This window comes from Alexandromys fortis, unplaced genomic scaffold, assembly GCF_014885135.2.
Source record: "Alexandromys fortis isolate MF-2015 unplaced genomic scaffold, M_Fortis_MF-2015_v1.1 scaffold_19, whole genome shotgun sequence".
In the NCBI taxonomy this organism is placed as follows: Eukaryota; Metazoa; Chordata; class Mammalia; order Rodentia; family Cricetidae; genus Alexandromys; species Alexandromys fortis.
The window spans coordinates 1,626,149-1,653,065 of record NW_026067890.1 but is presented as its reverse complement, the minus strand read 5'-3'; the positions used below and the strand labels follow the sequence as shown (position 1 = coordinate 1,653,065).

Genomic DNA, 26,917 nt, shown 5'->3' with positions numbered 1-26,917 from the left:
TTTCTTCTTTCAAGGTTCCAGCAAAGGCTCCAGGACCTTTTGTCTGAGTTGTATGTTGCTTCCCACCCCTTGGGTATCACTGTGTTTGACACTGTGTGTTTTCACGCTCTTCCGCTAGCATTTACTTCACCATCTGTTTAGAAACTTAATTTCAATTATGTCATACACTGAAACTGTTGAGAACAGTTTCACTTAGACCAGCAGTTCTCAACCTGTGGGTTACGACCCTTTTGGCAACCCTCTATTTTCAAAAATATTTGCATTACGATTCATAACAGTAGTAAAATTACAGTTATGAGGTAGCAACAAAATCAGTTTATGGTTGGGGTCACCACAGCATAAGGAGCTGTATTAAAGGTCGCAGCATTAGGAAGGTTGAGAAGCACTGCCTTAGACACTGACAAAACTCACAGAACAGTCTGTAAAAGGTTATGTTTCTGTTTTGATATTTGTTCTAGAAATGCTAACGGTTATATTGGGGGTGATTTGGTCCTGTTTTTATGTAATGTGTAGAGAAGATGTTTGCTAAGTAATTCCTTGATCAGAAGTGCTCACATTTATCATGTATTTTTTTTATTATATTAAAGTTTAAAAATGTTTTAGTCTTTCATCAAGCTTTCTCCTTTTGTATGGCAACTCATCAGGTGTGGTGGAGCCCTTTGCCTTCTCGTAGTTTTGTTTTTCCACTTAAAAACTTCGAAAAGTATTCATTTTGATGAACATTAAGAATCATAGAATGGCATGGAGTTGTAAGTTATTTAACTATAGTTCATTAGTTTACTAACTTTAGTCAGGTCCTGAGCCTCCTGATTTTCTTTGGCTTTTAAAATATGTTTGTGTGTTATTATTTATGTGTGCATGCGTGTGCGTGTCATTATACCTGTGAAGGTCAGAAGTTGAATTCAGTAGCATCATAGATTACTTTCTTTTCTATATTTTGAGAATAATTCATCCCCAACCTTGTTTTCTAATTTCTTAATAATAAATGTATACTTAGTTCTCTTATTCCACTTTATAAAAATCAGCTGGACAGGGGTTTGTGAATTATGATGATCCCTTTTCTTCAATTGTAAATTCATATTTAACAATCACTGTGAGTACGCTGTTGGCTCAGTTACCAGTAGACCTTTTCAGAAACTTTTATAATGGAAAATCTTATTGACACATGTACTAGTTGTCAATAGTGTAAAGGACACATGTACTAGTTGTCAGTAGTGTGAAGGACGCATGTACTAGTTGTCAGTAGTGTAAAGGACACATGTATTAATTGCCCATCTTTACAGCCCACAGCTTGTTTGACCCATTTTGTTGCCCATGTCACACTGCCTGATACACATGTGGAATCCAGCAGGTACCCTGTGGGAACTGGCGCTGTCTTTCCACCTTGAACACAGAGGTCTTCAGATTTGGTGTCAAGCACCTTGCCCTCTTGAATCATCTCATCAGCCCTTACCTTTATGTTGCACCGTACAGTCCAGATGATCACTCGTAGTGAGTTACGCTTGCTAGTACTGAAGATGAGTAGCAAAGTTCACGTTTTCCCACCAGTATTATCCGAGTGAATGCGAACTAGAGGCTTTTCATGTGGGTTTATCGCCTCATCTGTAGCTAAGTAACTTTCACATCATGATCCTAGGTTCAGGGAGACGGCTTCATATCGTCTGCTCTAAGAGAACACGGTGCTCTTGCATTTCAGAAGAGGAAGTAGATTTTCAAGTTCGCTTACATTTTATTAAATGCTTAAACTGCCCCGGGAACATAATGCAGTGGTAGCGCCCCAGCATCATAAAAAAAACATAAGTAAGTAAGTATTAATAACAACTTGATTGCTGCTATCCACAGAACTTACTTTTTGTGTTCCCCTTAAGGCAATGTTTCGTATCCATTGAATGTACAGAAAACAAATTTGTTGGGCCGGGGAGAGGGAGACAGAGAGCTTGCTGGGGTTCCTGTAAAAGTTCCTCAAATTAAGTGACTGGCATATCAGAAGTTTCTGGTCTCATAGTTGGGAGGTATACATCTGACTTCCAGGTGTCCACAGGGATTTGGGAGAGAATCTGCTTGGTGTCGCGCTCCTAACTTCTGGTTATTTACTGGTCAGCTTTAACATTTTCTTGACTTGTAGAAGCATTTTCCACATTTCTGCCCTGCCATCTCCTGCTCTCCTGTGTGTGTCTTCCTTCAAATTTCTGGGCCTTGTAAATAAGGATACCTGTCATGAGGACCTGTTTATGATGTCTGCTTAACCAGTTAACTGCAGGGAATCTGTCTCTAAGCAAAGTCACATTCTGAGGAGAGGTGTAGTTCATGGCAGTGTTTTATTAAATATACAGATAGAGAGATAGATGGGTAGATAGACAGGTAAATACATACGTGCATACATACACACATCCATACTGTATGAGCAATGGGGTGCTGTAGTGACAATCATTGTGTCCGGATTCATTTAATATACAGACCGAGAGATAGATGGGTAGACAGACAGGTAAATACATATGTGCATACATACACACATCCATACTGTATGAGCAATGGGGTGCCTCCCTGCTGTAGTGACAATCATGGTGTCCTGATTCATTTAATGAGATGTGTAGCTGAGACCAAGATGGCTGCCCAGAGGAAATAATTATAGCAGAAAAGGGGCCTAAGGTAGCCCATCGTGATTAACCTGATTTGGAAAGGAAAGAGGGGAAAAGGATGAAGTTGAAGTGCTGGCCTGCCATTTCCTGTGGCTCTGGGGACTAAGGGTAAAGAGAATACAGGGGGTCATGTTGGGAGCTCTTCCTGGGATCCAGAACCTTGGAACTCAGGGGAGGAGTTGGATCATAAAGAGCTAAAACTCGAGGTGAAAGTGAGGGGTAGTGGATGAGACCCTGTTCCCCAGGCAAGATAGCACCATTTTCACTAAGAAAGGTCAGTTCAGCAGTGAGTCTGGGACTGGGACAGAGCTTTATGGAAGGAGCTCTTGTAGATGGAAACTATGGCAGCCACTTCCCTGACAAGGGGCCAGAGTACCAGCAGGTGAGTCTGCTCTAAGCTCTGTTGAAGGTAGATGTACTGGTCTCCTGTCTATGTGGTGGTTTATTTCTGGGCCTCTCTGTTTGCCTTAATGCTCGCACCCACTGTTTTGATTAATGTAGCTCTGATGCTTTTGAAATTGAGAAATATCCTCTATCTTTGCCCCTCTTCTTCAGGAACATTATTGCTTTATATAGGACCCCTGCTTTTTTATATGAATTAAGGTTTTTAAGTTTATTTATTTGACATGTACGAGAGTTTTGCTTGCGTGTGTATATATACTACGTACATAGCTGGAGGTCAAAAGAGGGTGTCAGATCCCTTAGAACTTGCGTTATGGATGGTTATGAACCACCTTGTGGGTGCTGGGAACTGAACCCAGGTCCTCTGAGAGAACAACAAATACTTTTATCTGCTGAGCCATCTCTCCAATTCCATGATTGTAATATGAATTGTAAGATGCGCTTGACCACTCTCTTGATAAATAATGAATTGAAAACATAGCTCGTTTGGGGACAAATGTCCTCTGATTCCTTGCTCATGTGTCGCATGTACTGAAATTGTAACAGTGCAGAGACTAGCACTGGTCCTGAACAAAAATGACTTACATCCATGAAGCTTTGCTGAGGTCTAAAATGAAGGCTATGGAGTATTGTTTTGTGGGTATGAGGTGCAGCTCCGTAGGAGAGCATATACTTAGTGTGTCTGAAGCACGGGTTTGGCTACAGGCACTAAAAAGGTTTTGGTCTTTTTATTTATAAACATCAAAGTCTTCCCATTTATTTAGGCTACGTTTAATTTCTTCAGTCTTTTGTAGTTTTCAGAGTATAAGTTTTGTAATTTGTTAAATTTATTTTTTAAAATATTAATTTTTCTTTTGAGTGCCTTTGCAAGTGGAAATTTTTAAATTTACTTTTTGTTCTTTGTCACCATGTAGGAATGCAAAGTATTTTGATGCTTATTTTTATCCTGCAAGATTACTGAATTAATTTATTAATTCAAACAGGGTTTTGGGAATTCTTTAAGATTTTCTATATATAACAGCATTTGTGAGTATATTCAATTCTACTTCTTTCCTTATTTGAGAAACTTTATTTCATTTCCTACCATATTGCCCTGTTTAGACTCTCAAGTAAAATCAATAGTAGAACAAGGAAAAGGGGCATAACTGTCATATTTCTGACCTTGGAGGGAAAACAGCCTTTCACTATTAATTAGTCATTTAATTTTACCATTTACTGATGACATTAGCTACGTATTTCTGTGGCTACCATGCAGAAAGTTAAAGAAATTCCTTGTATTTTCAACTTGTTGTGTATTTTTATCACCAGGGATGCTATATTTTACATAATGTTTTTCATCTGTTGAATTTTTTGTCCTTTGTTGATATGATGATTGTTTTTATTATATTACACCATCCTTGCATTCTTGGATTGAGTCACAGTTGGCTGGGTATGTGTACTCTTGAAGTCTGGGTCTGCTTGCTGGTGTCTTGTTGAGCGCTTTTGGGTTCATTTTCCCTGCTGCACACTTTCTTTCTCATAATGGTCCATCTTGCCTTAGTCATAAGGTAACACTGGTCTTATCCTAGGGAACCATTCTCTTAACTTTTTTTTTTTTCCAAGTGTTTGTGAAAGATTGATAGTAATTATGTTTTAAATGCTTGAGAATTAGTTAGTAAAGCCAGCATTGGTTGTATTGTTCATTGGTGCTTGTTGTTGCTTGAAGTTTCAAAACAAGCAAATCAATCTTTTCTTCCTGTATAGGCTTCTGATTATCAACTTCCAGATAGTTTTGTGAGATTGGTTGCCTCTTGGTACTTGGTTTTAGATAATTTGTTGACATATGGGTCATAATCTTTTCTTATTATTTCTTTCAGTTCTTTAAAGTCAACAGTATCTGTCTTTATTCTTGATTTTTAGTAGTAAGAATTTTTGTTGCCATTGTTTTTTTAGACAAAGACTCTCACTGTGTAGCCCAGCTGGCCTCAACTGCTCCCTCAGCTCCTGTGCTCTGGGATTACAGACTCATGCCTGGAGCTTAAGTCTTTTTCACGGATCAGTTGATGTAAAGGTTGCCAATTTCCTTGATCTTTTCAAAGAATCAACTTTCGGTTTTGATACCTTTTTCCTTAAAAAAAAAAATTCTCAGTTGTCCTTAAAGAGAGTAGAGGCACGCAAACTTCTTTCTTGTGTTCTTTGGACATGGTGCTACGTTATGTTCTGACTTAAGCCATTTCCACTGAGAAGAATCTACTACCCTTATCCTTTTCCCTTTCTCTTTGGTGTTCTGTATGTGGTGTGAGTGTCCCCTTTCTTTGTGGGGGCTCACTGATTTATCCTGGATTGCGATTGGCTGGTCCCCCTCTCTAGTGGGTACTCACAAATTGACCTGGATTGTTGACTGGCTGGCTGGTCCCCTCCCCAGGGGCTACTCACTAATCATGGATTGCAATTGGCTGGTCCCCCTCCCCAGTGGGTACTCACCAATTATCGTGGATTGCGATTGGCTGGTCCCCTTGCCACCAGTGGGTACTTACTAATTATCGTGGATTGTGGTTACCTTTCTTTCAGAAATTTTGGATAATCCTCAACTACTTAATTTGGCTCTTTCATGTAAAGTTTCTGTATAGGGATATTCTCCATTTCTTCATAAATGTTCAATGAATGCTCCATACCATATTCTTTAACAGAGTAATTATTTTTGTATTTGTATTTTGCCTGTATGTGTATATCTGTGCACCACATGCATGTCTGGAGTCTACAGAGGCCCGAAGAAGGTGTTGGATCCCCTAGAACTGGAGTTACAGGCAGTTGTGAGCCACTGTAAGGATGCTAAGAACTTATCATGGTGTTTTTAGCTGATGAGCCATCTTTCCAGCCCCTAATCACATTTATTTTTAAAGTTCTCTGACAGTTCTAACATCTGGGCCATTTCTGATTCTGATTCTGTTGCTTGCTTTAGTTCTTGACAGGGAGTCTTCGTTGGTGCTCCTCATTTGTCCCTTCACGTATTTACCCACCAGCTTTCCTTCCAAATGCTTACTGTGGTAGGGCTTTGAAGCCGGTGTGGTCAATAATTGCTCTTGGTTTTGTTCAGGTTTTCTGGTGGTTTCTACTGCCCTGTGTTTAGTGTAAAATTTAGAGTATTAAAGTACTAGAGGGTTTTCTTGATACTTGATTTTTCTCTCAGATTTCAGCAAGTGTACCTGCACCACAGCCAGATCCCTCTGTGATCTTGGTAGATTTCTTCTGCCATGTCACAGGCTTGGTGAAGACATGGTGGTGAGTTCTACTGTGGCTTTAGACTTAGGCAGTCCTGGTACAATAAGTATCAGAGTTCATTGTTTGTTCTTTCTCTCTCTTTTTATTTCTTTTTAGATAAAGAATGGAGGTTTGTTAAACTCGTGGTTCTGGAGGCTGTGAAGTTCAATATGAAGGGTCTGGCATCTGATGGAAGGGTCTTCTAGCTGTATCATAGTGTATCATAGTGCAGAGAGGGCATTGCTGGGCGAGACAAAGCTGGTGTCGTAGGAAAGATGTGTTCCTCCATCTCCTCCTGCGTATCCTGTCTTCCCTCTACAACTGAGAGTCAAGAGCTGGGAGCAGGACAGTTGATAATAGCAGACTTGGCACTGCTGTTCTTGCAGGGGACCCAGGTTCAGTTAGCAGCATCTTATGTGGCACCTCGCTCAGAGTTGTCTGTAACTCCAGATCTAGGGAGCTGATGCTCTCTTTTGGCCTTCAGGGGCATCGGGCACACATGTGGAACACATACATACATGCAGGCTGTCACACACATAAAACAAACAAATCTTAAAATATAATAATGAGGGCAAACTTTTTTTGCCTCTGGATAACAGCCTCTCCCCAGCAGCAGTGTTTTTTTCTATCCTTCTTATCTTAATAGCGGCTGTCCTCGTGACCAGACAGTGAGCAGTTTCTATCCTGCTGCAGCACACAGCTGTGTGCTGCTGCTGCTGCTGCTGCTGCTGCTGCTGCTGCTGCTGCTGCTGCTGCTGTTACCATTTGTGGCAGCACTAGGCTTTTAGTTAACAGGATCTTCTGTGTCTTATTTTAATGCTGCCTTAGAGGGTAATTCCAGATTAATTAAAAAACTTGAGTTTTTAGAGCGAATACTTTACTGTTTGCTTCGTATTATAATGTTCTGTTCTTTGTGCTCTTTTTCAGCCTAGGCTTGATCTCCGACTCTTTCCACATGTTTTTTGACAGCACCGCCATACTGGCCGGATTGGCGGCTTCTGTTATTTCAAAGTGGAGAGACAATGACGCTTTCTCTTATGGGTAAGACTTTAAAACACTTGTCTTGAGCTTCCAGATACACAGGAAAATGTACAGCTCTTATGCTACGAGTTTTTACAAGTTGAATTTACTTGTGTGATTTGAGCTCTTGGAGCCCTTCTCAGGCCTCTTCTAGTCCTTATGCACCTCCCTCAGGGTTACCCTTAAACTTCCTGGATTACATGTGTCTACTTTAAAAGTATATAGAGAAAGGAAAAGGATGGGGGAAGTGGTGTAATGGTGTAATTATAATCACAAAAATAAAAGAAATTATTTCTTAAAGTGTGTGATCAGAATCTATAATGTCACTTTATTCATTTACAGGAGTCTTTTTGTTTGACAGATAAGCCCTTAGTTTTACCAATAGAATTTAGGAGATACATTGTTGCATATAAGGATTTTCTCATAGCCTATTTTTGACAAAGAAAGCCATATGAAACTGATCAGATTTCTTTTTTTTTTATTGAAGCGATTCCTTTCTGTTATTTATTTAAACTTATTTCATAACATGGCCTCACTTGTCTTTTTAGCTTTGCTCTTATGTGGTGATTTCTGTCGCCCCCTGGTTTGTACACTCAGCCACATACTGTGGAAGGACCTTGATAAACCAGATTAGAGGCTGAATTAGCTTCCTGCCCCCACTGACTGGGAAGGCGGTAGAGTTTTCATTATTTGCTTTAAGCTTCCTGATGCTTTCTGTTAGTGTGATTCTGTTCACATGTAAGCAGAGAGGAGGACTGATGTCCTTTTCACCTTTCTTGTGCTGATTCCTTTCTCTATCCCTGCTTCATCCCTCAGTGCTTCCTCACACCTGCTCTTCAGCTGCTGCCTTTCCTCTGGCTCACGCTCACCTCTCCCCACTCTCCGCCTGTCTCTCTCTTTTCCTTACACCCTCATGTCCTCATACTCAGCTCTCCCACCTCTCTCTTTCCTTCCCCGCCCCGTCCCTCCCTCTCCACCTTATATTCTGTGCTCATGCCTCCACCCTCCTCTTGCCTTGGCTAACTGACACATGGGACGTACTCAGGCAGTTCTACTTTCATAAATTACAAGTTTTAATTCTAAGACTCACTCTCTTCGGGTAAACATAATCATCTGTGATTATTTGTCTAGTTTTCTTCTTCATTTTAAACCTACAATGAGACCCAGTAATATACTAAAGCAAATCTAGCAGTTTATCAGAATGCATACCAGCTAGAAATTAGGAACCAAAGATGCCTAAAATATTTCTTGCCTTTGATCTTGAAATTCAGTGAGCTAAGGATAAAAGGCTTTCTGTCAGGCATTAACTATGGGACTAGAAGAAGAGATTAAAAGAAAATGATCTTTTTTTTTAAAAAAATAATAATCCTACTGAATTAGTAGACAAATCTCTTTTAAGTGTAAATTATAGAAAACTGGCTGTATGTTATTTGAATTTAGTACACTTTGCTCCAAAATAGTTTTGGAGAAAACTTTGACAAATAATACATGAATTTAATTTACTTATATATATTTGAAAATGGAGTATAAAATTCCTATTGTATAGCTCTACATGCCAGGATGAATTCAACATAGCTGACGAGAGGACCTGTAAATCCTTCAGCCTGTCATGGTTGCATATGGAACTCCATAGTGAGTTCCAGGGCATACTGAGAAGGTCTCTACATTATCAGAAAAGAAAAAAAAAATATTTTTATAGCAAAAATATGTTTAGAAGTTGACATAGAAAGGCATTTTTTATTTTCTTAAAGATGGACTGCTTATATAGTCTACTCGGCTCAGAACTTAGAACCCTTCTGGGCCAGCTTCTGTGCTGGCATTGCAGGTGCATGCTACCACAGGGTCTGAAGAGCAGATCTGATGCTTAGCGATGCTGAGGAAGGACTAGCTGACGTGAGCATACTTTGAGTTAAAGTTGTTTCCGTGGCTTCAGGCCAAACATGCCTTGGGGAAAAATGAGCTCTTTCCCCAGTGCTTCACCTAAGTAGGAAGCAGAAAACTTTAGAAGCCCAGAGACAAGGGCTGGGCATTTAAATGTGGCTTCATAGAATTGTGTGAAGATAGAGTTAATTCTAAAAATAAATAACTAAAAGTTTAGGCTGAATATATTAGTTTAGAAAAAGATAATAAACATGAATTTCAAGTTGTTTCTGACGTAAAGCAGGGACACTTTAACTTTACCTGAGGTCAGAGCTCCATTTCCTGAACATTTCGTCGCCAGAAGGTACAGAGCAGAGCAGGAATTCTCAGGAAGGAGAATAGCTACAGTAAAAACCCAATTTCCTAGACATTCTCTCTTTCTTTAGACCCTTCCTTCTTTCTCTACTTGCCCGGTCTTGTCCTCTCTAGAGCGGCAACTTAAGATTTACATTTCTGTGGCTTTCTAAGCCCACTATCAGGAGGTCTTTTTGCCTCCTGGAAGTCTATGCGGTTTGTGGTATTTACTGTTAAATATAATTCATAATTCATAGTAAATTAATTTGCTCATCCATTTTGCAGTAGTATATAAAATTTATTCAGTAAATGTGAAGACTTGTTGGCACTTAAGTCATGCAGTGCGGTTTACAGTCTGAAGCATGTACATTCATCTGGACGTTAAGAAGTATAATTCACTGTACTTGCTCTTCTTTAGGTATGTGAGAGCGGAAGTGCTGGCTGGCTTTGTCAATGGACTGTTTTTGATCTTCACTGCTTTCTTTATTTTCTCAGAAGGAGTTGAGGTATAGTAGATAATCATTAGAGTCAGGAAATGACTTTTTTTCAATGAAAATGTTTTTAAAGATTGTAATCATCATAGAGATATTTTCAATTATCATTTATTGAGGTTTGTCTTGGATTAGAGAAAATATTATGTGCGTACAGGAGAACTTATGAAATAAGTTACATATATATGAAAAATTATACATATATACGAAATATCTTGCTGGAAACAATGAAATGGCAGTGCTCTATAAACTGAAGGCTACCACGGAGAAGTAGAGGTGCATTCTGGGTAATTGGTCCTTTAGGAATTGTCTTAAAAACATCTAGAACCTGAAAGTTTTGCTAGTGAATATTTACTACTTGGTGTACATTTTCTAAGAGCGGAAGGAAACTGAAGATTGGTAAACTTGCAGAGAGCAGGGGCCCAGGTTTTGAACCACATCTAGTTAGAGACAGTAACTATTACTTTTTATATGATGGATGAGTATGAGCTTCAGCTCTCTCAGCTTTAGGCAGCTAGTGTTGAATTCTTTTACTTCTGAAAATACCTAAAAATTTTAATATTGCATTACATTGCCAGCAGTTTCAATCGGGAATTTTATCAATGCCGTCTCTTTGTATTGTGTGTTTTCTAGAGAGCGTTGGCTCCTCCAGATGTACACCATGAGAGACTGCTGCTTGTGTCAATTCTTGGCTTTGTGGTAAACCTCGTAGGAATATTTGTTTTCAACCACGGAGGCCATGGACACTCTCATAACTCTGGTATGATGGTTAAAACTCTTTGTTTCTTCATGCCTTTAACAGTTATTCGGTGTGTGTGTGTGTGTGTGTGTGTGTTTGTGCATGCACAGTGCATATGGATGTCAGAGGACGGCATGGGAGAGTTGGTTCCTTTGTCCACTGAGTTCTGTGACTTGAGTTCAGGTCTTCAGATTTGAGGGCAGATATCCTTGCAAGTCCCTGTTTTCTTCTTCTTTTTAATTTTGGCATGTTTCTTTCATTAAATACTTTAGAAAATTAATAATTTTAAAGTTATAAAATATGTTTAGATACTCAGAAAGGTCCTCCTGAACCATGCCTTGTCCGCAGCTCTCTGTCCCAGTGCCTTTCCGAGATGCTGTGCACATTATCAGATTGTCTGCAGCTCTCTGTCCCAGTGCCTGTCTGAGCTGCTGTGCACATTATCGTATTGCTGTGGATCTCTCCAGACTTCTGTTACTCATCTGCTTCATGTAATATTTAATTCATATTAAAAAATCAGCTACCAGAAAACAACAGATTTAGTTACTAAAACAAGTTGTGTGTACACTTATAATGTACTGTATAATGCATTTTAAAGATCCTTCCAGTGATAGGTGTTTATCTGCTACCTTGCATTTTTTTAAATTAATTTATGAAATCACTGTATTGTAACTCACAGAAAGCTCCATGGTATGAAACCAGGCCTGATGGTGTATGCTTGCTACAATCCCAGCACTTGGGAGACAGAGACAGGAGGATTAATGCTACTGTCAGGCTTATCTGTTCTACATAGTGAATTCCAGGCAGTCTAAGGTCCATGGTGAAACCCTGTCTCACCCACAAGCAAAATAAAAGCCCCCCAATGCATTTATACCCTAAAATGAAGACACAACAACAAACAGAGGGAACAAGAAAGCATATGAAGCTGTTTACTGCACAGTTCAGATCTAGAGCATTTCCATCAGTGCAGATAGCGTCTTTAGTTCAGTGTGTTAGTGTATAAGGAGAATTCATAAAACAGCATTTTTAGTGAGTGCTTTTTAAAGTTGCCTTCTGCAATGACTACTATTCATATTCATTTCCAGAAATGTATTTTCTCCTCAGCCCACATCAACCTGTAATATTACAGGTTAAAGCGGTTTTGCTCATATTTAATAAAGTTGGCTTCTAATTTTTTCTTGTCTCTGGTTTGTAGTGAAGCTGAACATTCTGGTGGTATGTTCTAGACAATAATTACTTCTCTGTTTTTCCCCACATGTTTATAAGTTACAGAATTACTTCAGAATTACTTAAAATATTCCACTTTTCTTTGTTTTATGTGTTGCAAATATCTTTTCCCAGTTACTGCATTATTTAAGTTTTCATATAGAGACTCATTTGTATGTAGTCTGTGATGCTTAGCCTTAATTGTCCCTGGCACACCTGTAGGCTCCTGGGAAGAAAGTCTCAATGAAGCGCTGTGTACATTAGCTTGGCCTGTGGGCATGCCTGATGGGGGACTGTATCAGTGTAGTTAGCTGATGTGGCGGCACCATTCCCTAGGCAGGGTCCTGAGATGGAGCTTAGCAGCAGGCAAGGGAGCTTGCCTGTGGATGCAGTAGCTGTTTGAAGTTCCGCCTTGACCAAAACCTGGAAGTGCAAACTGGAATAAACTCTTTTCTCTCCGTAACTGCTTTTGCTCTTTTCAGGGTGTTTTGTCGCAACAGCGGAAATGAAAGGACAGCAAAGTCTGGTTTCTGTCGTTTATTTGTTCCATGTGCATTTTCTTCTCTGTTTCAAGGATTTCCTATCCCAGGGCATGATCATCAAATCCTCTTTGCTAATGCTTTCATTTGGGTTTGATGGTTTCTTGTCACCCAGTTTGCTTCTCCATCTATTTATACCGTATTCTATGTAATGCGTGAGTTTGAGATATTTCTCCCTTAGGAAGAATAAGCATTTTTCCTATGAAAACTTTTAGTGATTATCCCAGGGAGAGCATCTAGTTCAGATGCTTGGGAAGTTAATTCAGTCATACCCAGACCTCTGTGCCAGTGTTCTCCTGTTCCCTTCTTCCTTTATTTTATGCCTGTAACCCATCAATAGAGTTTTGTACTAACTGGTTTGTGCTCTATCTTTTCAGAGTTGGGAACACAAACTCTGTGCCTTTGTAGTTATGAACTACTCTTTAATGTCTTTTGATTTACCCTGAAAACCCTATAATATTTTGAGGGGACAGGCTTTTGTTCATCCAGATTGTCTCAATTTTGGTTTTATTTTAAAGGGAGTTCTGCAGATTATAGAATTTTTTAATTTCTCGAGACAGGGTTTCTCTGTATAACTGCACTAATTGTCCTGGAACTTACTTTGCAGACCAAGCTGGCCTTGAACTCACAGATATTTGCCTGCCTCTACTTCCCGAGAGCTGGGATTAAAAGCTTGCATCACCACTGCCTGGTGATTGTAGAATTTTTTAGTTCTGCTCCCAAGACTACCATTTCAATATCCATCCACTGCCTTTTGACTTCTACAGTTTCTTTCATTTGTTTCACTTTTAAATTATGTATTTATTGTGAGTGTGAGTGTGTGTGTGTGTGTAGCAAGGAAAGGTGACCTTCAAGATTTCCTCCTTAGCTTGCCTTTCATCAGCTGCGATATTTCTGATATGACTGAGTTGACTGAGTTTATTCTACTTGGACTTTGATGGATTTCTTGACCATATGGTCATCAAGCGGGTAATTTTCAGCCATTGGTTCCTATTTTCCTCTCTCCTCCTCTTGTTTTCTAGAGACTCTGCCTCATTTTTCTTCATTACCTTCCCCCCCTACTTTTGAGAGTGTGATCTCTGTTTACCTTTTTGTACATCAGCTGCAGCTGCAACTCAGAACTCCTGTTGAGTTCTTCCAGTGGCCTCTTCAGTTTGCTATTATGTTTTAATTCCAGAATCTCTGGTATTTATAAATTTTTCCCCTTCTTCTCTCTGCTCCCCCATATACACACATTTTTTGTTGTTTTGAGACAAAACCTTGCTGTAGCCTATGCTAGCCTTTTAATAGCTACCCTCCTGCCTCTGTCTCCTGAGTGCTCAATTGTAGTCATGAGCCCACAACTCGGTTTTATAATTTTTATGCTGTTATTGTTGGTGACTTACTGATCTGGGGTTTCTTTTTACTCATTGAATATGTTTATAATAGCTGGTTAAAATCTGCCTACCAAGTCCATCTCTGGGCCTCTTTGGAAGGACCTTCAGTTAGCTGCTCTTTGTGTGAGGCATAAATTCCTATACATTTGCTAGGCTTCTTCCTTGATGAGGGCTGGACACTTTAGATCACCTGGTATCAAATTTTGTCATCCCCTTAAAGTTTGTTGTTTCTGGAGTTTTGTTCCTGTGTTACTTTTCTTTTGAATCGTTCCTGGACTGGTTGACAAATCATGTGTTTCTTGTAGTAGGTGGCCATTGAGTTGTCTGATAGTTTTTATTTTAAGCTCTTCCTTTTGTTTTTCTCCTGTCTGACAAATGTTCACACTTAGACTGGTATGGGTTAGTAGTCTCCCAGAGTGTAGTCAATTTTCTCAAATGACTTGCTTGTAACTCTCTCTCTTTTGGCAAAGGGATCTTTGTGAGAAAGTATATCTTGCAACTCTGCTTACTTCATAGTTACCAGAGAGCCCTGACTTTTCTCTCCTGCTTGCTTAGGGTGTCAAGGACAATGAAGGATGAATGGCAAATCCTTCTTTTTGAGGTCTGTTTTAGGTATGTACATAGCCTGTGCACACATAGCCTGTGCACACATAGCCTGTGCACACATAGCCTGTGCACGCATAGCCTGTGCACACATAGCCTGTGCACGCATAGCCTGTGCACGCATAGCCTGTGCACGCATAGCCTGTGCACACATAGCCTGTGCACGCATAGCCTGTGCACACATAGCCTGTGCACACCCTTTTAGATTCCAAGGAGTATGTTGCTGCTTTTCAGAGTTCCTTGTGGGATCTGCCTCTCTGAGGTTTCCTGAAGTTCTTAGAAGTCTAGTGTCAGCAGCTACTTACTGCTGGGAATTTCCCACTGTTGTCTTAGTGCCTGAATCCCAGCTGAATTCTCAGCCTAGGAGCCTCGCTGGGGGACTAGAGACTGCCAGTGAATTGTACTGGTGGAAAGAATACTGGATAACCAGTTGGTGCTTTAACAACGCACCCAAAGCAACCTCACTTCCCTGTTATCTACGGGGTGGTGACTTTGGGTGATTTTGCTCCTGGGCTGGGAAGGGAAGACTGTGTTTCTTAACAAGGCCTGGTAGCTGCTGTAGATGATGACAATCAATCTATTCTGTGGTTCTCACTGATTGTCAGAGCTCTGACATGGTGCTTTATTACTTGTTTCTTCTGTACTTTTGTGACTTTGGGGAGGGGGAATTGGCTGAGATTCTCTTGCAGCCTTCTGGAAGGTGATCTGGCATGCAGGTCTCCTGGAGATCCTGCAGGATTTGCATATTTGGGCCTTCAGAGTTTATTCCTGTGCTCCCTGGTAGAACTCAGGGTTGCTAATAAGTACGTTGGCAGCACTTTTTAGAAGCAACTGTTTTCTGCATTGACTCTGGAGCCAGACTTCTTCAAACTAGTATTATTGTAATCAGTTGTGTATTTTTGCATATCTTCTGTTCAAATATTGTTTGTTTTCTAGGCCATGGACACAGTCATTCCCTCTTTAATGGTGCTCTAGATCACACCCATGGCCACGAAGATCATTGCCATAGTCATGAAGCCAAACATGGAGCTGCACACAGCCACGACCATGCTCATGGTCACGGGCACTTCCATTCTCACGGTGAGTGGGGCCAGCGGGCCTGCAGAGGGCTAGCCTTCCAAACAGACAAGATGTGTGAGGGGACTGTCAAAAGGACGCGTGGCCTCTAGTGAGTCTGTTTAAATGGCATGTTCCCGATGTCAGTTTCTTTTTATTGTACTGTAACATGAAAGTAAGGCAGTGGGCTTAATTTTTTTTCTTTCTCCCCCCAATGAATGTAATAATAAAACACCAGGCTTTTGATTGTGTGAATGAGAAGCAGTTGAAGTTTAGCAAATGAAAACTTTGATTGTTTTAAGTCTGACAAGGCCATTAGTAAATAATGTTATGAAAATACTAGAGATATTTCAGTTTTTATTATAACTTTTTATGCTAACTGCCTAATACTTTGTGTTCATTCAGAAATCTTTTTGTAATAGTAGTAGATACTAAGTTATAGCCTATTTATCAACATTTAATTTCAGATCATTTTTGAGTTGTGAGTATAAATTAATAGGAACTGTTTAGGTAACACAATCTGCTTATGTCTTAAGTTGTGCCCTCAGATGTTTACTGGTAGTGGCCGTATGGATGGAATACTAAAGCTTTATAGATGAAAAAATGGAAAGAGCCCTGCAGATTCAGCATTCTAACATTTTGACATCCCAGTTTTGAGTCTTCCCGTTTCCAAAATACTGCATTGAGATGTGGCTGGTGAACCAAGCGCTGTGCACATCGAGGGCTCACGCCTTACCCCGGACCGGTTCACCCTTGTGGAGCTGTTACCTCAGTCTGAGCTGTGGACCTCACCACCACGCGCTTCCTCCCACCTCTTTATTATTTATCCATTGTTTAGATTAGAGCACAGCATAAAATCTGCCCTTCTGACAATTTCAAGTGTACAGTACAGTGCTGGCTATAATTGCTCCAGTGTTTACAGCTCTCTGGGCCTCATGCATGAATAGGATAACTTAACCTTTCGCCCTTCAATAATTACTTCTCCATCCCTACAACCTCCAGCACCTGGAAACGGCCGAGCTCCTCTCTGTCTCTATGAATTCGACTCCTTCAGCTTCCTCATATAAATGGTAGCTGTATTAATCGTTAGCTGCCACATTCATCCACGATGTCCTGAATTGCAGCTTTCTCTTTTAGAAGGAGGACGGATGCCCCATCCCTTCCTTCAGGAACTTTCAGGGTGTCCCCTGTCTTGAGTGTGGAATGTCGCACGCAGAGCAGTGAAGGGAAGCACACCTAGGTTTGGGGGGTCTGGGCTTCAGCTCCTTTGGTTGTGTGCCCAGAACTGGTAAACTGGTACTGGTTGTAAGCACATACTACTTTTTGTGGTGGTTGCACCAGTTTACATTCCTACTAATAGTGTATAAGGGTTGTCTTTTCCCCATATGCTCGTGTAGCTACAGGTATTCCTCGTCCCACTGGTTCCCCTGGACAGGGTTTTCTCCACCCGCCTGTTCCCAAAGCCGCGTATAAAATAACCACTCTGAGGCTTAATATTAATTACACACTCTTTGGCCTTTTAGCTCAGGCTTTTTATTAACTAACTCTTACCTCTTAAATTATCCTATTTTAATTATTTTATACTTTACCACGAGGCTGGTGGTTTGTTACCTTACATCTTACTTGGATGGCTATGTGGTGACTGCCTGACTCTGCCTTCTTTCTCCCTGTATTCAGCTTAGTTTTCTTGCCTAGCTATATTCTGTTTTGCCTTAGGCCAAAGCAACTTCTTTATTAATCAATGGCAATAAAAAAATATTCACAGCATACAGAGGGGAATCCCATATCATCTCCCCTTTCCCGACTAAAGAAAAAGGAAGGTTTTAACTTTAACATAGTAAAATTACATATAACAAAACAGGTATCAAGCAAGAATCACAGTTACAATCTTTAGTCTATTTGTATCTGGCAAAGTAAGAGAAAATATTCCATCTATTTTATCTTTGTGAGTCTAAAATTTTATATCTAATTTATTTTTATCATAACTAAGGGAAACTATAACATTAACTGTATGTCTTCAACTCCATCAAAGATCCAACAAGGATATAATATTACCTAAGTAAACAATAAGTGCATTTAAGCAACCTCCAAAGTTCTAGAAATTACAGAGACATCTTGCTGCCTGGACAGTAACCCAAAGTTCTTTTGTTTTGTTTGGGCATCCATTTTCAGCCTACAGGCCCATAGTATCTAGCAGACTTTTCCACAAAGTAGCGAATTTGAAAGACCATTTTACCTCTATTGGCAGTTTGTCAGTCACTTTCTTCTGTGTCCTGCCCAATGTCTGGCAGACTCTTTCATGGAGCAGGAACCCTGAAGGACTATCTCACCTTCTTTTGACAAGTTCAGCAGTCAGTTTTTTGTGGGTCCTGCATGTTCAGTTTATACAGCATACCATCAAGCAGTCTAGGCAAGAGCAGTTTCTTACCCAAATAGCTAGCAAACTAGGAGCCTCTTCAGTGCCCATCTTCCTCATGAGTAATTGGTGCTACATGTTTCACTGTCTAGGAAAGTCTAAGTTCTTAAAGCCTTTTAAATGCTATATCCATAGGTCTTTGAAGTGTTGAAGATTATCTATCAAACTGAAATGTATCTCTATATCTAAAAAAAACCTAACATGACCACGAGTTTGACTATTATAAATGACTATTAATCTATAATTTTTAATTATACATTACATTTTTAAATGAGCTGTATAAACACAATACCTTAAACGAGTTGGAATACATGTATACGGTGTAGCAAAATCGGCCTTAAATTTGTATCAGTAGACCAGGCTGGCCTTGAACTCACAGAGCTCTGCCTGCCTCTGCCTCTGCCTCCTGAGTGCTGGGATTAAAGGCATGAGCCAGCACTGGCCAAAATGACTTTTCTAGAGATATTTCATACATGTAGAAACTTGGTGATTTGCTCAGGAGCTCAGTTTTAATAATGGCTATGCTTTTGACTGTGAGTAGGATTTCCGTGACAGCTGCATCTTTTGGGAGAGTACCGTGGGACCACGGGACATACTGTGTCTGTCGCCTGTCGCTTTTGTGTCTTTGCTGCACTGTTGCCCCAGCACCGCTGCTGTAGTGGTCAAGTGTACTGTCACCTGCGGGTCACCACGCTTCGTGTTAGCGGAGCTCGGCTGGTCTCCTGATGGCCCCACTAAACCAATACTGAAGCCTCTTACCATGTATGTGTGTTTTTGTTTTATTGCAAAACTGAGTGGTCTCTGATATATTAAAAAATATAGAAACGTTCCTATTTTTATCTTTTCATCATAAGGAGAATGTTTTCATTCCGCAAAAGGAGTTTTGTTAGGAGAACGACACCCTCCCCGCATTAACCTCTTGAGCACGTCACTGATCTAAAAGTTTGAAATGCGTTTACTATGCTTGAGAGCGCATGGTTACATGTCACATATATTATCCACGTTCCGCCTCAGTCTTTTCCACAAGGGATGTTAGCCATGAACCTATGTGCTTCACATTAGTGTTCGCTTTGACATAGCTGAGCTGAAATACTGTGCAGCTCACCTGCCGGCCTGTGACCGCAGCCTAGGTTCTGTCCTTGGAGCCTCCAGGGCACATCTGTAGCAATGGCTTTCTGTTGCCCCTGTGGACAAAGGGAAGTGCTTCAGGCCGTTAATGTGATATAAGACAGGATTTTAGTAGTGACTGTCTTCTGCGAGAAAGTGGCGCAGGTAGCTTTGGTCTGTCTTCTGTGTAGTAACTGTCACAGGTGGCGTCTGTCTGTCTTCTGTGGAGAAAGTGGCACCATTATATAGATTCTACCGGAAGCTGCCGTCCCACAGGCGGCAGCAGCACCTTGATGTCAGTCCTGCCTTTTGTTCATGGACCGCTTCAAACTTCATCAGTACAATGTTGGTAGATTTTCATAATATTTAGAATTTCTTGTGATTTTTATTTATAGTACAATAATATCCAGAATATTCTATACTCTTGTTATATTTCAAAATTGCCCTCTCTAGATTCACCTCTTTTCAATTACTTAATTAAATTTAAACATCACTTTGTAGGTCTGATATGACTGTATACTCACACCTGCGTCATACATTTGAGCAAAATGACATCTGAAATCAAACGTTTGGATCGGGAATTGAAAAGATGTTTTAAAATAACTTAATTCTCTACAGGTGGTCCATCCTTCAAAGAAACGGCAGGACCCAGCAGACAGATTTTACAAGGTATGACATGCAATTGTGTGTTTCTTAATTTTATGAAACTGGCTTCATAGTTCTCAATTGTCGAGAGTTCTCTATTTTTTTTTTTAAATAGTACCTGGTATCATATTTTAAATGTTATTCTTCCTAGGAAAGAACACACACACTATATTTAATATATTAGTTTTTGTCACTTGACTGTTTTCACAGATTTAATTAACACAAAAACACAAAAAAGCGTAGCCATCGAAAAACCCTGCTAAAGGTAAGTACTAGGCCTGACTCCAGGGACTCCAGGTGTGTTTGCTTTCCTAGGATTATGACAGTTTTTCCAAGAATAGTGTTCAATAATTTCATAAGTTTTAGGGAAATTTAGAGCTAAAAATGAAACCCAGTGAGGCCTTTGTCATCATCAATTAGTGATGTCTAAACAGGAGCTTACTGTCGTGTGCACAGCACCAGCTAGAGCAGAGCAGCCTGCCCATGCACTCTGCTACTTCCCTCTGGGGAGATGAACCGGTCCTTCTCAGTGTCCCCTGGACTGTATTGTCCAGATTCGCGGCTTCCCGCTTCTTGCTTTTGTTGTTGTTATTAATTCTATTTCAGTCTCGTTTTCTCAGTGGCTTTAGATCCAGCCTCGCCTGTATGTGTTTTTCTCAATTTTTCTTGGTTTAATTCTTACTTTTTGTGTTTTTTTTTTCATAGGAAAGATTTAGTTTCAAGGCTTAGGCTACCTGATAGTCACCAGTTTTCCATTTACAAAATCTATGGAATCGCTTTAAAAACAATCTTTGCACCTGTTTGATGCAACTGTATCAAATGCTATCATTAGCTTTGATAATAACTTACATTTAGTTACGGAGAGTCATAAATGGGGGGAAGCTTGATGTAGTCTTTTATCATCTTTTGTACAAATTATAATGAAAACGAGTTTATATTTTGAAACCCATGAGTTTGTGGGTTTTGAGAAGGCCGAGAGGAAGCTGATGGGCAGCTGTGATTGCCTGGTAGCGAAGTCTCCTGGGCAGCTGCTCTGCGGACGCGTAGGCATGAGCACTTGGAGCCAATGCAGTTTCACCTGCTTGCTTGTCCTCAGTTCAGCTTCTAGCGAACCAAGTTTTAGAGGTGTTAATTCATTGGTGTGTTACAAGTCTTGCATGGTTTCAATTTTATATGAGTTAAACTTACTTTATATGTCTTTAGTGATTTTTATATGAGTTAAACATACTTTATATGTCTTTAGTGATTTTTTTCATGCATAGTTTCAATAAAATAGAGTAGTTAATGATGTGTGCTAATAAAACCCACTTCTGGCTAGGAAATTACATGTAGGCAGGGACTTTCCAACCTCGGGGGAAGCAAGAGCAAATTATTTCCCCCCTTTTTTCATTGTTCAGAACTATTTTTCTTTGTTCCTATCAAAACACTGATTGAAGGATGTGAAAACTTAGAACTATGTTACCATGTTTAAGATTTGATAATGTAGGGACTTTAAAGGGTATTGAATTATATCCATCTTTTTCATTATATTTTTTAAAGCCGAAGTGATACAAATACAGTTTATTCTTTTGGTATTTAAAGTACGGTAGGGAAACTGGCTATCTAGACGAATTTGCCAGGGAACTATTTATTTGTTGAACAGCTCTGGGGCCGGTGAGGTGACTGTGGTGTGTGGACACTTGTCACCCAGCCTGACACCCAGGTACAGACTTCAGGGCCCTCATGTTCAAAGGCAAGAACTGACTCACGAGCTTTCCCGTGCCCTCCACACACGTACTGTGGCATGTGCATACACGTACATGCACATCCGCACACAAACGCTAACATTTCTGCAGAGTAGTCTGCACGGATGACACGGAATAGTATCGAGTGCCATGTGCTGTGGCCGCTGTACACTACAGGTGGCAGTGAACTGTCTTTTCAGCAAACATTAGGATTTAAAGGGACTTGTAGCATGATTAATAAAAATCCAGAGACAGAAATTAGATTTCAACCTGAAGGTCAGAAAAACAAATAGCCAGCCACTGGCTCTTACCTTTACCTCAGTCCGAAGGGGCGATCCTGCCTCCAGGAATCTCAGAATGAGACTGAGTGAGAGCTGACTCCTGTTTTATATTCCTCTGTACGCCTGGGATTAAAGGCGTGCACCACTGGGATTAAAGGCATGCACCTCCCGGTTTCTGTGGCAAACTAGTATGGGGCTGTTTTACTCTCTGATCTTCGGGCAAGTTGTATTTATTAAAACACAGATGAAATCTCACTGCAGGGACTCATTGGTGGCCAGAGCTTAAGCTGCTACAGAGTCTCCTTTAGTTTAAATCTGCACATATTTACCTTCTATTGTTTAGGGAATCTGGCCCATTTCTAAACTGCTCGGTCCATGTGGAGCAGTTTATGGTGTTGAAGACCAATGGTTTTCTCTGAGTGAAGCACACTTAAGTTTAACGACTGTTTTGCTGTGTGGTGTCTTTTGCTCATTCAAGATCTCCATGTTGAGTGAGTTATCGCCAGGTATTTTCAGAAAGAATCGTATGTGAAGCTTCTCCCCTGAGATTTCATGGTTTCCTGGGCCAGTGTCACTTATCCTAGTGCATCTGCGCGCTTAAGCAGTTCGCCAGTGACCTACTTAGTACTTACTACTGAGAGTCAGCGTATATTTTCTAGACATTTAAAAGTATTCGGATATCTGCTTTTTTCCATGGTGAATCTGAACTCAGTAATAAATTTAGGTAGTGAAACTTTTTGGGTATTAATATCAGGTTATGTAGAGTTAGGGTCCATATGAAATTCTAGTTCTAGGCAATATTTTTAACCACCAGCAGAGGGCACTATGTGTCCATGTTTTCAAAATTAAAATGCTTTCTTAACCGATTTTTTCACATGATGTCCTTTCCTTGCCCGAACCTTTGTCCTTTGTAAAGTAAAGGTGAATTCCATAAACAGTGTTTAAAAATAATTTCCTCTAATCTTTCAGTTGCACTGTTGTATGAAGAACAAGTGTAATACGAGTTATCTGTTGAACTGGTGGTTGAGAGGACTTAAGTGCTCTGCTCTGCAGTCGCTAAGCCGTCAGGACTCTTCCTGACTGACTTTCCACATTGATATGTAGTGCTTCATGTATGAAAACATGAGTATAGTCCTAAGAAATATCCCTGCTCTACAATGTTAATCTCAATGATGTTTTCTTTCTAGGTGTATTTTTACACATTCTAGCAGATACACTTGGGAGTATTGGTGTAATTGCCTCTGCCATCATGATGCAGAATTTTGGGTTGATGATAGCAGATCCTATCTGCTCGATTCTTATAGCCATTCTTATAGTTATAAGGTAAGTGGCATACTGTGTTAGTATCTGTTATTAGAATGAGGGAGGGGCAATTCAAAACTCCGTGATTAGACATCTACAGTGCAGGTTATCATGTGGGCTTTCCTTTGGGATTTAAAGAAATTCCTGTCCAAATTCTCTTTTCCTCTTTACATTTTCATGTATTTTCCATTTATACCTTGTCTGGAATTTTAACATTTCCTTTTGGTTTTTGGCATTTAAGCCTTTGATCATAATTCAAATCTTAAACCATACACTATAGCTATGGACTAAAATAATAGCAATATAAACTGCATTATCTAGGATATTATAGTTTATATCTAGATGTGACAACGTCACACTCCAGTACCGATGTTACCTCTGCTAGAATTATCTTGGGTTATACAGTTTCATTCTCCTTTTTCCTTCCCTCACTTGCCATGAGGCGAGGGCCTCGTAAACACATAGTGTGTAGGGCCGTCCATCCTGGTGACTGTTTGCAGTGTGCTGTGCAGCTAATATCATTATCACCTCAGACCCTTTGTCCTGAAGCAAACTTTATTGTTGGCTTCATTTTTATTTAAAAACATTAAAACGTTCTTTTATCTTGCAACATTTAATTATTTTAAAATTTGCATGCCGTGTCTCAGAGCGCTATCATTTCTCCGCCCTCCGCTCTTAGTAGAAGTTTTCTAATGGAAATGAAGACTGATGAAGAGAGACCTTAATGACTGTTTGCAGCTCCGGGTTGACTAGGAGCGATGTCAGAGATTGCAGTGCTAAAGTTAGAAGTGGTTGTTTTTCAGTTTCTGCCCTAAAAATAGAATATTTGTTTTAAACATGCAGATTATTCATTGATTATCTGCACACGGAGGCAGGTGGCGAAGGGAAGCCTTTCTAAAGCTCCCCGTGCCTTCCCCTCACCTTTGGAGGTCTTAACCAACCTCTCTCATATTAGTGTAGACGTGACAGACCCCTGACCAGCCTGGTGATGCCTATGCCTGCCTGGCTGGCTGTCGGGCCTTCGGTGGGCTTTTGCTCTATTGTGTGTTACAGTCCTAGTAACTCCTGGTGGTTTTGAAGAGTGTATGCTCTTAGCGTTCCCTTTGCTCTGTCTCTGTTTGTCACCCAAGTTCTGCGGTGGTCTGCTTGGAAAACTGTGATGTCCTCTTTGTCCTCCCTGCCTTCTTCTTCTCATGCTGCAGCGACATTTCTTTGATGGGGATTATGTGACGCACTGCAGTTATATTGCTTTCAGGCCTTCCCGACTCTTTATCTCAGAATAAAGTTTAAGGTCTATAATAATTTCCTTTCCCTGGTATTATCTAGCCCTCTTAGCCGCTCCCTCCTTCCCTCCTGCCTCACCTCAATTCACTCTCTCTTCTCCAGTGATGTCACTTTCCTGACTTATTTTCAGTTTCACAAATACATTATGAACACTCTGCTCTCCCATCCCCATTTTCTCTCTCTAAGCTCTTTATGCATTTGATACACCCTTTCGCAGGTGTGTATACCCCAGCTCCACATCCTCCCAAGAAGCTTAGTGCAAACAGCTTTGCCTCCCGTGCCGTGTGCAGTCCTTTCCTCTAGCTGCTTCTACCAAGCTCTTCACCGTGCGTCCCTGCAGCTCTGTGAGGGCACACGGTTGTCCTGTTACGTTAAAGCGACCGTATGGTTTTCCTGGCAAAGAAATTGGCACACTTCAGATTTGAGTCAAAAGAACTTAGGCTTTTTTCATTCTAAAATGTTATATTTTCTAGCCAGGCACTGGTGACTCAGCCTTTAAATCCAGCACTCGGGAGGCAGAAGCAAGCAGATCTCTGTGAGTCTGAGGCCAACTCTAGTCTACAGAGCAAGTTCCAGGACAGCCAGGGCTGTTACATACAGAAACCCTGTCTCAAACAAACAAACAAACAAACAAACATAAAAGTAAAAACAAAAACAAAAGTAAGAGTTATGTTTTCTAACTCCAATTGAAAATTCTTTCTTTGTTACGTTCTTATTCATTTACTCTACAAACAAAAATAAGTAACAGATAAATGCATATATGCACACAACAAACTTATATTGCCACACAGGAGAGAAAATCAAAGTAATAGATTGACATTCCGATATGAAATGATTATTTATTGTGCAGAACTAAGAGGACATCATGGTAGTCTCTGAGCTGTCATCTGAGGTTGAATAAGGCAAGTCTGCAACTAAATGTCACCAAAAGCTTTCCAGCCTAGGGACCAGTTCTTTAAAAAAAAAAAAAAAAAGCCACATGGTTAAAAACAGCTGCCCTAAAGGAGGCCCAGTGTAGCTGGAGCCCAGGGGCAAGAGGAGAGTGGTTTGGGATGAAGCTAAAGAAATATGTCAGGGAAAATTACAGGGCTCCGAAGTCGGATTTAATTTCCACTGCAGTGGGAAATCATGAGTGAGCCTTGGTCCATATGTTTTGTTTGTGCTGCTGGGGACCAAGCCAAAGCCTGCGCATGCTACGCAAGCACCCGTCACTCATCTGCATCCGCTTACCCTGATTTGTATTTTTATTTATTTATTTTATGTGTGTGAGTGTTTTACTTGCATGTATGTCTGTGTACCATGGGTATGTCTGGTGCCTTGTGGAGGTCTGAAGAGCTTTGTGGAGCCCCTAGCAGTGTAATTTTAGATAGTTGTGAGCTGCCAGATGGGTGCGGGGAACTGATCAGTAAATGCTATTAGCCACAAAGCTGTCTCTTCAGCCTCCTGATTTGAAGTTTTAAAATTGGTTTTTAGCTGGGCATGGTGGCACCCTTAATCCCAGCACTCGGGAGGCAGAGACAGGGGGATCTCTGTGAGTTTTAGGTCAGCTTGGTTAGCAATCAACCAGACCACATAGTGAGCTCCTGTCTCCAATAAATTAATTAATTGGGTAAAATAAAATAAATAAACACAAGAAGAAAGAAGCTATTTTGAATGAAACTGAGGGTACCATCTAGAAGCTGCCATAATGAACCAGGGGAGACACCTTGTAGATGGGTCTACTCTAGCAATGGAGAGATGCGAATAAAGGCAGAAAATGGGGTAGAACTATGGAGATTTGCTCATGGGTATGGATGTGTGGGTCAGGGTTAAGCGAATGGGAGCCGTGGCAATGCTTAGAGCTCCTACCTGGGATGGACGGAGGAGTTGTGTTGTCACTGAGAGGAGACTAGGAAGAGCAGTGTTTCCCTCCCTTTGGAAGGGCGCTCAGCGACCGTGTTCTGCTCCTTGCTGCTTTGGGATGCTGCTGAGTTATTCATGTGGAGGCGCCCAGTAGGCAGTGGCTGTGTAGATACAGGATTGTATATTGATAACTCCATATTAATTTAACCTATTTCTAGTAATCTGTGTATTGCCACGTGGCTGTGGCCTACTGGGTAAAGTTGCGGCATTTGTCCAGCGGGGCTACATGGCTTCTCTCTGACTCCACCTCCTTCCTCTGAGCATTCCATTTAGTTTTCCCCGCCTAGCTCTGTTCCCCTATAGCTCTGCGATAGGCCCAAAGCAGTTCCTCCATTAACCATGGTATTCACAGCATCCAGAGGGGAATCCCACATCAGTGGATAACTGCAGTCCACCTGAAGGCCATTCAGCAAATGCTGTGGTACCTACCCAGCTGGGCAGTTGATCACATAGCAAATACCTTCCCCCATGGGGGAGCCAGCAAAGCGAATGGTTATACAAGCAGATAATAAGACATGTACTGTGCAGTGCAGCAAGGCAGGAGAGGCAGGAACACACTGCTTTCAGCAGGAAGAAATAATCCACGCCATCAAATGCTCTTGGGATGATTGGTCACTTACACCAAACGCTAGGGAGAGATGTCAGAATGAAAGCCTGGTCAGAGAGCATCAGAGATACCGTGTGTGTGTTTGTGTGTGTGTTAGCCATAGTCAGCTACATTCAAAGCCTTT

General features: G+C 40.7%; 1 protein-coding gene across 1 annotated transcript in view; it reads left to right on the top strand.

Annotated features, from left to right (window-relative positions):
- Nucleotides 1-26,917, top strand: part of Slc30a7 (solute carrier family 30 member 7) — a 62,897-nt gene that overhangs the window by 3,607 nt on the left and 32,373 nt on the right. Inside the window, exons 3-8 of the mRNA XM_050145050.1 lie at nucleotides 7,209-7,322; nucleotides 9,934-10,021; nucleotides 10,640-10,766; nucleotides 15,406-15,549; nucleotides 19,667-19,717; nucleotides 22,886-23,021. Of these exons, the coding sequence (XP_050001007.1) occupies nucleotides 7,209-7,322; nucleotides 9,934-10,021; nucleotides 10,640-10,766; nucleotides 15,406-15,549; nucleotides 19,667-19,717; nucleotides 22,886-23,021 (660 nt within the window). The remainder of the gene's footprint in view (nucleotides 1-7,208; nucleotides 7,323-9,933; nucleotides 10,022-10,639; nucleotides 10,767-15,405; nucleotides 15,550-19,666; nucleotides 19,718-22,885; nucleotides 23,022-26,917) is intronic.